This window comes from Rhagoletis pomonella, unplaced genomic scaffold (assembly GCF_013731165.1).
Source record: "Rhagoletis pomonella isolate Grant_MI unplaced genomic scaffold, Rhpom_1.0 Rhpom_scaffold_00006, whole genome shotgun sequence".
In the NCBI taxonomy this organism is placed as follows: Eukaryota; Metazoa; Arthropoda; class Insecta; order Diptera; family Tephritidae; genus Rhagoletis; species Rhagoletis pomonella.
Window position 1 is genome coordinate 8,627,230 of NW_023458560.1, and position 11,128 is coordinate 8,638,357.

Here is an 11,128-nt window from a genome sequence, read left to right on the forward strand (position 1 = left end):
TTGGAAATTTTAAAACAATTGTGGAATGCATTATCTGTAAATTATACGTACAAAATAAAAATATTTTCTTGCGTCATAATAAGCGTTCAGCACAAAAATTATGCAAATGCTGACGCGATAAATATTGAACATGTAGCATTCGTGCGCGATCCATCAAGCCATCAATATGAATCGCGATTCAAATATCATGATAATTATAGTTATACTGTATATACTGACCGTGTGACAGGGCCCTATCACTTTTGATGAAGACCCCTAATACGTATGTTTCCTCTAACAAAGACTATCGATAGCGGCAACGACCATTCTATAGTGCATAAAAATACAACAATTCGATAGTTTTACAGCTTTAGTTTATTGGGAGTTATCTTTCTTATGGCTTTTCGTACATTCCGTTGATTTGTTTGTTATGCAGGATCCCAGCGCGCAAGTGCCTTCTTCCCTAAACGTTCCCGCCGTTCGGTTTGACGCCAGCAAGGACTTTCAAAAGCGGAGCCTAACCTATGAGCGTGATAGAGCTTTCGCGAGAACTCAACGTAAAACATGGGTTCGCTCCAGTGGTGAAAGGCGATCAAATAGAGAAGCTCTTACTACTTTGTTATCATCGCATGGCGATAATTCTAGCGAATGCATTGAAAAATTACTAGCTGAGGAAATATCATATCGTGACTTGGCTTCACTCTCAAGTGCGGACCTAGAGTTAATGGGATTCAAAAACTCCAAGGAACGTGAAGATTTACTGGCTTTTTTTGCGGAGTTACCAAATCAAGATCCTTCATATAAGAGGTAAGTTTGGGTATATGTAACGCACTAGTTATAATGTATTATATTTCAGCATTTGTGGGTTGGTCGAAGCAGAAACCTATAATGGTGAAATTGTAAGCAATGCAATTGATCATTTAGAAAACATGCGGTCTGCTTTGCGCGCAACAAACTATAAATTAAAGATTATGCCTCCTGATGATATTGTTGTGGGTGAAAAAAGTTTTGCCAGTAGGTTTGTGCTGGAGGCGCTAACGGAGTTACAGACGGTAACCGGAGAAATCGATAAAGAAGTCGCTGATTTGACACAGGTACTAATTAAAATAATTTTAAATTGAACTGCACTTTCACAATAATTTTTGTAATATTTTTATAGCTACTGGTTGAAAAGCAGTCTTCTCAAAAAGTTAACAGAACCGCTAAAAATAGATCATTTGCCTCGGTCGGAGTTTGGGCGCTTTTATGCACAGTAGCAGCAGCCAGTGCTTTAGCTGCAGTTTACCTCACGAAAATGATGAAACACTAGAATTAAGATCCCAGTAGATATGAAGATCTCTTTGTTTTTTGTAAGTGTTGAATAAATTGTCCCATTTAGAAGAAGTTTAAATAGCTAGGATGAAATCCGACATATTATAATTTTGTAAGTAAGTTTAAGAATACGAATACATTTTTGAGACTAAAAGGTTGTGTGCGAGTTCACCTAAATTTTAGTACCTAAACTGTTATTCCACCGGAAATTTCCAGCGCTGCTACAGTTTAGGAAAACAGCTGCTAAACCTGTGCAAGTTCTTTTGACAACCTAAATTTTTCGCCATAGGTAAATAGGACCCGTTAAGCTAGAAAAAAGCAAAAGTGGGCGTGGTCCGTCTTCTACCATTGATTCTAACGGTATACAAAACTTCTGGTGCAAATTAATAGGGGCGGTGCTAGGCGGTAGTAAAAGTGGAACTTTTAATATTCTCAAGTGCTTATATTTCGGAAATTATGGAACCGATTTTCAAATTATTTTTTGGAAACTTATTTGAAATATCTTTCATTTGATGTGTAACCAAAATATACATATTGCGAGAAAAACGAAATTATGGCCTTTTTTTTTAAATAAAAATGTAGCTTTTTTTTAATACGTAGTTAACTATATTAAAAGATAGAATTTTCACTATTTTTTAAATATGGGTTTGTGCTGATAAACATATCTTATAATTGATCACGTATTTAAAAAAAAAATATAAATTTTTATTTACAAAAGGCCATTAATTTCGTGTTTTTTTTTAGTTTCTCTTGAAGTATGTATATATGTATATGCATTTTAAATGAAAGTATTTCAATCACCTTTCCAACCATGTCAACAGAAAATCGGTTCTACAATTTTCGAAAATAAGCTTTTTAAAATATTGAAAATTCCACTTTTACTATCCCCTAGCACTGCCCCTTCTAATTTAAGGGGCAGGCCGCGCCCACTTTTTCTTTTTTTTCTCGCTCAACGGGCCCTATTATTCAGCCAAATTCGAATCGAAATTTTCTACGTTTGGCAACATTGGTATTCTGCGTTCCGTTTCGATAAGGAATATTGCCAGGGGCGGACCCAGCAGCAATTCTTGGGGGGAAAATTTTCCAACATATCGTGTATATAAATTTAAAAATCACCGCAATTTAAAATTTTTAGGGTTTTGATAGTTTTAAATTTGTTGAAGTTTCCCATTTTAAATAACTTGAGTGGAATTCCAAAATTTTCTAAACTTTCAAAGCTTTGTGAATTTGAGAAATTTTAGTAAATCGCAATAATTCAATATAATGATGAATACTAGATTTCTAGAATTTTTTTTGGGGGGTGGGGGAATTTCCCCAATTGCCCCTACCTGGGTCCACCACGATATTGCGCGGTGTTTTCAAAGAAGTCCAGGCGTTTTTGTTTTCATTATCTATAAATAAGACTTCGAAATGTACTGAATATAATCGGTTTGGTATGGAAGGTTAAGCTTTGTTCTTCCCCTCCTGACAGCTTGCAAAATCGAATTCATTCGCGTTCAAATATTCCACTCTGTAGTAATGCAAATGCTATGGAGTGCTCAAACAACGTTTATAATTTCTCTAGCTTTGAGCGGTGAGTAATGCAGTTCAAGATGAATTCTTATCTGAAAAAGGATTAAACATGTCCCTAAATATCCGCCTTTCATGGATTTCATTCTTATAATTATGTTTCCACTTAAATTAAGCACAAACGAAATTTTATTTTACAATTACAATGATGTTAGATATATTTAGTTATTTTAAAATATTTACAAATTTTAACTTCATAAGCTGCTATATTTTGGTGGCAAATATTTTTATTTTGTTTCGATTTCACACATTCCTAGGCAACCAGCTGATTTCGAAGATGTTTTCGCTCTTCCTCTTCTTTCGATTCGATCGTAAGTCAGAATAACAAGAGCTAGTACCGTCCGAAAACACTACAGTACAGATATATCAATAAACACGTACGAAGGAAAAGGAACCGATACCTTTATAAATAAACATGTACACAACACATATACAGAAACGGCACTCAAGTACACAATACATTGACAAACACGGTACTAGACTGTCTCGCTTTGATTACACATTTAGAAGTTAACTTACTGCCAATATAGAAGTATTACATATATGAGATAAATGCATGGCTGTAATTTGGACTACGTTTTCCTTTAAAAAAAAATTTACATACATATGCAATTAGGTTGAAAAACTAAAAAAAAAAACGTCATTACGGGGGGAAATCGTCAAAACGTCATTAGGCTAAAAAAACGACAAAATCTTCAATTCGGCAGCGCTGGTTTCGATTAATTTAAATAGAAATATTCAGTCGTAAATAACTTTTTCGTTTATTTACTTTCCTCCCTTAGAAATGCGAGCGTTAGCGACGTCCATACATCAACGTATTGTGGATATTCCCAAGCGGTTGTGCAACATATCAAATCTGCTCTGCTCATGCAATGTGGCAACTCTCCTGCAAGTAAAAAAATATATATACATAGGGCACTGTCACACGGTCAGTATTTATTGGCGTGATCCAAGTATATTTTATTATGTATATTTTTATTTAAGCTGATGCCACATAAAACTTTTGCTTCGCTTTAAGCGACAGATTCGCTTTGACAGATAAGATGAATTGTATGAAAATACCCAAAGCATGCCACATAAATCGTTGAAGTTGCAGCGCGAAGCGAAAAGATGGCCAACTCCCATCTTTTTGCGCGCTTTGACAATCAGCCGGTTTAATATTTATTTTGTTTCGTCCAAATTCGGGTTCACATGCAGAAACATAAAACTTAATTGCATTGCTGATAATTTTAAAGCAAAATAATTAAAATCCACAGCAACTGACGAGTAAAAAAGCGGTACAAAATTGTTTTCTTGGCGTTCATTGTGGCATACCTTTTGCGTCTGGCGCTTTGCTGGCAAAGTTATAAATGTCACGCAAAGCTACAAAGTTTTATCTGGCATCAGCTTTATTGACGGTGTAGCATGCAGTATTGATGGATCGTGATACATATCGCAAAATTTCTAAAAAAATTTGAAATCTGGATCGCGGATCGCAATACCGTCAATAAATATTGAACGTTTAGCACTTTCAAAACGCGATCCATACATTTCGTCAGTACATCTTTTACTCTCATAATGCGAACATCGAAAACGTATTCGCTCTGCCTTCGCTCTCGGTGTTTAAAACCTTTCAAAAGAAATTGAAAAAATTTTAATTAACATTGGAAATTTTAAAATAATTGTGGAATGCACTATCTGTAATCTATACGCACAAAATAAAAATATTTTCTTGCTTTATAATAAGCGTTCAGCACAAAAATTATACAAATACTGACGCGATAATTATTGATCATGTAGCATTCGGGCGCGATCCATCAATCCATCAATATGGATCGCGATCCAAATATCGTGATAATTACTGACCGTGTGACAGGGCCCATAGAAAGTCTATTTCTAGTTTTATAAGTTTGTCAGCAAACCTGTCCACTTACGGGCAACGTATTGCTTCACTTCGGTTTCTTTTCTATAACGACCATGAAGTTGTTCCACAAAGTTGATATATTGAGACAAATGCCAAGAACGATAGAAAACTTTGTCTTTACTACCCGGAAACCTACTTAGGGAAATTAACTGCCGCAGTGAATCTTCTGTGCTTTTTGTGATGTCTTCGAATATAGACGCAATCAATCTTAACTTCTTCGCGTATGGTTTTAACCCGTTTGGATAAATTGTATCTCGATGCTCCCCAATGATTTGATTACAAGATTCCTTCGTCTCTAAAGCGCGTGTCTTAATTGCCTCAATCGATGTACAAATCGTTGTACCCCTCTTTTGCGCTAATTGCCATTTGGAATAATTGTCCTGTAGAAGAGAAACAATCGCTTTTAAGCGAGCTTTACATGCTGTAAAATTTGCATCCTCCGAAGCTGATTTTAACCGTGGGCTATCCAGAACTACTTAATATAAAGAGTAATAATAGTTAAAATAATTTTAATAATAAATTCACACTTACATCGAACAGGAGTCAACTTTTCGGTAAAATTAGTGCCTTTCTTCTCTGGTGTTGACATTTTAGTTTTGTTTTGGGTTCCACCAAGTAGTGATGAGCGATATTTCACTACCGGTGATTTTATCACTGTGATTTAAGAATCGCTTATAGGGCTATAGAATCGCTGATTTAAGAATCGCAAGGGCGATTTTGCAGGCAACTTTTGAGTTCAACTCACGCAGGGTTGCACGAAAAAAAATTGAATGGCTAAATATATCAAAATATAAAAATAAGATCAGGCATACATCAAGATAACCAACCGTTCAGCTATAGAAAAACTAGTACTTTTTACGCTGATTTTAGCTACATAAATATTATTTGCCGCAATTAAAAAGTAAAGTAGATATAAAAGGTAAAACAAAAAAAATTGGGTAATTCTCTAGTATAGGGTAACAACTGCTAAAAAAGGTCCGGAAATGTCGGGAGAGGTACCAAACGACGCGTTTCGGTCCCCGTATTAACAATCCGGGGGCGGAAGGGTAATATTAGCCATTTAAAAGTTATAAAGAACAACTTTTGTTAAATTTCGTTGTTTTGTATGGTCAATTACCCCGACAAAAATTCACTAAATCACCTGTTCTATTAAAATATATAATTTAATTTAATTACTAAACAAACGGTAATTCTCTAGTTTAGCGTAACGACTACTAAAAAAAGGTTCGGAAGGTTAATATTATTAACCATTTAAGAGTTATTAACAAAAAACTTTTGTTAAATTTCGTTGTTTTGTATGGGCAATCACCCCGAAAAAAATACTGTTAAATAGCACATAAATTACGTAATTCACGTAGATACTGTAATATTACGTTTAATATTTCCTTTAAAATTCCAGATTTCCTGCCAATACATTGAAATTTACAAAAGGAATTTCACTACTAATTGCCTGCTTTGCGTACTTTTCTACTACCATTTACGCACCGAGGGATTTCATTCTTCGTCTTTCTCGTCCTTCGTAAATGCAACCTTTTGTAAGGGAGTGTCAAACCACGGCTGTCAGTAATTATCTAACCTTGTTATAGGTGCGTTCGTTTAAAATCTCCAGTAAAAACCAACCAACAGCAAAATTCCGGCGAAATGTCACCAGTTCTCTCACAAGAGAAAAATATCCAAAAAAGTACGCGAACAGAAAATTTGCAGAAACTTGCAAGTTAGACGAAGAGCTGATATAATTTTTGTTTACTTTCAAAAGTGTAAGATTTAAAACGTACGAAAACTCATCACAAAGTGGTATCCTGACACAGTTTATTGAGTAAACAAATAACTACTTTCTTCTTACAAGTTTAATTAGTCGCATTTTGTAATTTTTAACTTCCAAACTATCAAATTCAATTTTGTGATTCGCGTAAATTGAAACCAGCTGTTTTTGATCAGCTGTTTTCCTGTTGGCAAATTGCTGTTGGCAAAAATTTTTCCAGCAGAAACCAGCAGCTTCCCTCAAAATGAAATGTCACTTTGCCCTCTCAATTTCCCCTCCTTTGCGTACGCGAACGCAAAAACCTGAAAGTTTTGGTTAAAGCTTAGTATCCAGCTCTTAAGAAAAGCAAAAACTCCATATAAAATGACGTACAAGAAATGGCTAAGAAATTTTCTTGAGTCAAAGTTCCTTAAGGCAGTACGCAGTTCTTAAGAAATTTACTACGCTTTCTACTACGGTTTTCTAAAGTTTTTGTGAAAAAAGAGCACAAGGCAACCCAGGTTTGCAACAGAAATATATGCCCGTTCCATTATTTCTTGAGGAAAGAGTGAGGCAACAGGCTGTGAGGTATCAAAAATGTCAAAATTTCAGGGACACACACGCGAAATAATGGCAATTTTTTCTTGACCGTTTTCTTGAGAGCTGCATACAGGGCTTTAAGGAAATTTGACTCAAGAAAATTTCTTAGCCATTCCTTGTACGTCATTTTATATGGAGTTTTTGCTTTTCTTGAGAGCTGTATACAGGCCTTTTGCCATTTCTTGAGTAGTTACGCTCAGCCCAAGAGTTGGCAACTTTACGCCATTTTTTCCAGCGCGAAATTTTTACGCTCAACGTGTTGGGCTTAGCCTAAACAGCTGATCGAAAAGTCTTACGCCGCTTATATTAAATTTAACGCCGCTTTGTTAGGTGGCAGTTGCAAACAAATTTATTATATTTTATATTATTAATATATATTATTATTTATTAATAATACTACCTTTCCTAAATATATGTTTTTAAGATGTTTGCTATATAATTTTACACTGTTTAATTCATTGTAACATTGAACGCTTTTTCAACACGGCGGCCGCTCAGCGTTGAATTCTAAATAGCATCGGCACAACTATCTCTATTTGTTGCAATTTCATTTGTTTACATTTATCAGCTGTTCATTTGGCAGCATATTCATCAAGCCGTTTCTAAGACGTAATTGTTGGGTTCAACAGTTGCCAGCAGTTTCGTAGCAGATGAGCTAAACAGCTACGTCTTATGAACGCAATCATTTTGTATGGAACTTCAGCTTTTCTTGCGAACTGCATACAGGCCTTAAACACTATGGCACATATTCATAGTCATATTTAGTACTCAACTAAGTCGAAACTATACTAAGGGCCGGTTACTCAAAGTCTGGCAAACACTAATCTCTGGTTAAACATCGTTATCGACGTTACCGACTCCCTGTTATATGAATTTAGTCGAATACGTCGATAACAATGTTTAACCGGAGATTTGTGTTAACCAGACATTGAGTAACCGGCCCTAAGTCGCAACTAAAGCTATTCATAGTCGCCTTAGTTTTGACTTTTCTGGCTAAGTACCAACTTAAAATTTAGTTTCGGCTGCAGCTGCAGCTAAGTCGTAACTAGGAAGAAGTATTTTATCAAATTAAGGGAAAACAGACGAAATATGTAAAAATTAAGTTGGTAGAGAGTGATTTTGATAATATTGCGTAATCTCCAATTCAAATTAACAAAGATCGATCCATTTTAATCGGAAGATGAAATTAAATGCGTATTACAATTCGAATAAAGCTACATCACAATTTTATAATTGGAATAATTTAGATAAATTCTCAAATAATAAGTCAGTTTCACGCTAGTTCTTTTAAAGTAAATTTGTGCATAACATTGGGAATCGCACCCTAGCCTGTTCAGTCGGACTGAGCAGTCCACCACTCGAACGCACACTGGACTGGGCAGTCGGCCGAAAACAGGTTTGAGTTTTGTATACATGAACTACGCTTCATTGTGTTAGTGCATGTGGCACATGCAAACAAAACGAAATACAAAACGTGTTGTCTATGTGTGTGTGTCAGTCCACCGTTAATCCGCGATTTTCACGGACTGAAATAAACGAGGTAAACTCGAACTCTCTTCCCCCTCTTATTAACACAAAACCGGTTTTATGCGGACTGAGCAGTCCAGTGTGCGGAGGCTCATTTAGATATCTACTATTTGTATTGTGACGAATACTGCGGCAACGCGAAGCGAATAACGAGAAATAGGCAGAATGTTCGAGGAATGACGTAGAATGTTCCACAAAGAGAAACGCCAAGTTGAATGAACACTGCGAACAGCGAGAGGAAGAGAATGAGCGATAAACTTCAGAACGTTCTAGAGTTGCCATAAGTACGAACGCAGGTATATAAGGGCGAAGCCACAGCGAAGTGAGTTAGATACAAGTCAGCAAGCTACAAGTAAAGTGAGCAGAGAAGTGAGTTGCGAATAAGCAAGCTATAAGTTTAATTGTGCTAACAAGTTTAGTAAAGCGTTGTTATTGCTTTAACAAGTATTGTAAAGTTTTTTTTACTGTATTAGCAAGTATTGTAAATTGTTTGTTGTACGATACAATTTGGTCATCGTTAGCATTTATTTAACAATCCAGCGATACGAGCGGGAGATTATTTGGGAAATCCCTCAAGGTTTCGAGGCAAGAACGATAGAATACAAGATTGCGCATTCCCGCAGAATGACATTTGTGGCAACGGGTAAGCAAAGAATATGGCGAAGAACAATGAGTTGACAGTTGTGCATTCGCAGTCAGAAAACTTGTTTTCTTCTCGATTCACCAATTTCTCAAGCCATCTTTGAATATAGCAAGTTAAGCACAACGTTAACAAAAAATATACAACCACTCTTGAAATATGATCAAAAGAATAGGTCTTATTAATTAACTATTTAGAATTTTCGTGTTTGTATTGCACGTGCCGAAAAAGTGATAATATCTTGTCGCAGCGCATGTTTTCCTGCAGAAAGAGGTCGATGCGTGCTTACCTCCGATTTTAATTTGTAATTTGTGGTATTTCAACGTTTTCAACTTAACATGTCGTGTTTAAAAGTGGTCCGTAAAGTGCTTCATGCATATTACGCTGGTGTCTAAATTGTATGGCTTCTCCTGCCGGCAGAACTCTACCCACTTTCCGGCCAAGGCGTCGTCGCGGGGAAACAAAAAAAAAAAATGCATTTGGGGGCTTTACCCCTACGGCTGCTGCAATTCAACACACGACACGACATTTTTATAAAGTTTTTATTACAAATGAAACGTTTTTTACTTCAGAACGCACGAATTACTTCGATTTTTCACTTGAAAGTACACAATACGTTTGCAATACGTTTGCACTTGTTTCTAAACAAAAAGCTTGTTTACGTATTGCCATAAATGTCAAAGTCGGCAAAACCAAAGTAGCGGTTTCGGGAATGCGCCACCTTCAGTTCATTTCACCATGGTTTCGAGGATAATCGTTACAGTATGTTTCGCAGCACGGTGCAGCGAACAAAGGTGGCGCCGTCAGTGGTACCGCTACTTTGGTTTTGCCGATTTTGACAGTTGTGGTTACTTGTAAATAAACCTTTGTTTACAAATCACCGAAAGAGAAATTTGAATTATAAGTGAAAAATCAGTTTAAATCGTGTTAATTGACTTGTGACTGATTTTTGAGTTGAAGACTGCGTAAAAACTAATACAATGAAGTGCTGTGTGTTAAATTGCGACAACCGTCAAGATGCAAGAAGCGTAGATGCAAGTGTAGCGCTGGGACGAATCGCTGCATTTTGTGTACATAGGGCACGGCAAAGCCGTTCCCGAAATGTTTCTCTATTATTATATTAACAGCATTTCCTCACAATGATTTTGTTTCTGCTCCACGCAACCTCCATTAGCAAGTTAACTAATCAGTCCCGCAGAGATGCTGCTGCAGTTTTCTGCAGCAGCCTTAATTACAAAGCAATGGAGTGCACTAAAACGTTGCTGAAGCAGCCTCAATTGCTGTTCTCTAATAGATTAGGTGAAAAATTCAATATTTTCGCATTTAGCAAAATTAAAACACGTTTTTCGCAGTAAAGTGAACTGCTTTGGCTGTTTCAACTCGTTCTTCTTTTCGCTCTATTCTTTGTTTATTTGTGGTACACAAATGTCAACGCCCAGGACGGCGCAATCTTGTATTCTATCATTCTTGGTTTCGCAGCATGCTTTCGATAATAGGGATTTCGCACGAGGCGATTTTTCAGACAACCTTTAGTTGAAAGCAAAAATCGCCTCGTTTCAACGGCCTTTCAACTAATCGCTTTCAACAAAGTTGGTCGCCAGCCAACTTTGAGCTCGTTCAACTTTTTTTCCTTGCAACCCTGTGTTTGTTTACATTCTGTATCAGTGTTGGAAAATGAAATTGTTTCTTCAGTACGAAATCTATACAAAAAATGTACTTTTCGCCTATAAATTGTATACACTTTTTAATTCGCTCATATATTTTCTTGGTACATTCCCATCAAGACAAATGATTTTATGGTATTCATGAGAAAGTTTTATTGTTTATGTACATACGTTTACGTATTTTACACTTTTAC

The 11,128-nt window shown here is 36.2% G+C and overlaps 3 protein-coding genes across 11 annotated transcripts in view; 2 read left to right on the forward strand and 1 right to left on the reverse strand.

The window, feature by feature from the left end:
- LOC118740376 (tudor and KH domain-containing protein homolog) overlaps positions 1–11,128 on the forward strand; it is a 59,691-nt gene that overhangs the window by 9,961 nt on the left and 38,602 nt on the right. The gene's annotated exons all lie outside the window — the stretch shown is intronic.
- LOC118740377 lies at positions 306–1,369 on the forward strand. Its single transcript, XM_036471881.1, has 3 exons — positions 306–786; positions 836–1,073; positions 1,139–1,369. The coding sequence occupies exons 1-3, from the start codon at positions 410–412 to the stop codon at positions 1,286–1,288; spliced, it is 765 nt and encodes a 254-aa protein (XP_036327774.1). The 5' UTR covers positions 306–409; the 3' UTR covers positions 1,289–1,369.
- On the reverse strand, positions 3,331–5,448 carry LOC118740378. Of its 6 annotated transcripts, none has more exons than XM_036471882.1 (3): positions 5,294–5,448; positions 4,761–5,237; positions 3,331–3,745 (listed from the first exon to the last, which is right to left on the reverse strand). In XM_036471882.1, the coding sequence occupies exons 1-3, from the start codon at positions 5,349–5,351 to the stop codon at positions 3,621–3,623; spliced, it is 660 nt and encodes a 219-aa protein (XP_036327775.1). In that variant the 5' UTR covers positions 5,352–5,448; the 3' UTR covers positions 3,331–3,620. The 6 variants fall into 6 exon arrangements, with proteins under 6 accessions (XP_036327775.1, XP_036327777.1, XP_036327778.1 ...); XM_036471884.1 differs by having other exon boundaries at positions 4,773–5,237; positions 5,294–5,445; XM_036471885.1 differs by having other exon boundaries at positions 4,773–5,234; positions 5,294–5,441.

Bases quoted from the DNA above. Each gene is read 5' to 3' on its own strand.
- LOC118740377 (XM_036471881.1), top strand. From the start codon at position 410: ATGCAGGATCCCAGCGCGCAAGTGCCTTCTTCCCTAAACGTTCCCGCC. The intron at 787-835 runs GTAAGTTTGGGT...ATTATATTTCAG, and splicing joins CAAGATCCTTCATATAAGAG to CATTTGTGGGTTGGTCGAAG. The intron at 1,074-1,138 runs GTACTAATTAAA...ATATTTTTATAG, and splicing joins AAGTCGCTGATTTGACACAG to CTACTGGTTGAAAAGCAGTC.
- LOC118740378 (XM_036471882.1), bottom strand. From the start codon at position 5,351: ATGTCAACACCAGAGAAGAAAGGCACTAATTTTACCGAAAAGTTGACT. The intron at 5,238-5,293 runs GTAAGTGTGAAT...CTTTATATTAAG, and splicing joins AAAGTTGACTCCTGTTCGAT to TAGTTCTGGATAGCCCACGG. The intron at 3,746-4,760 runs GTTTGCTGACAA...TTTTACTTGCAG, and splicing joins CGTTGCCCGTAAGTGGACAG to GAGAGTTGCCACATTGCATG.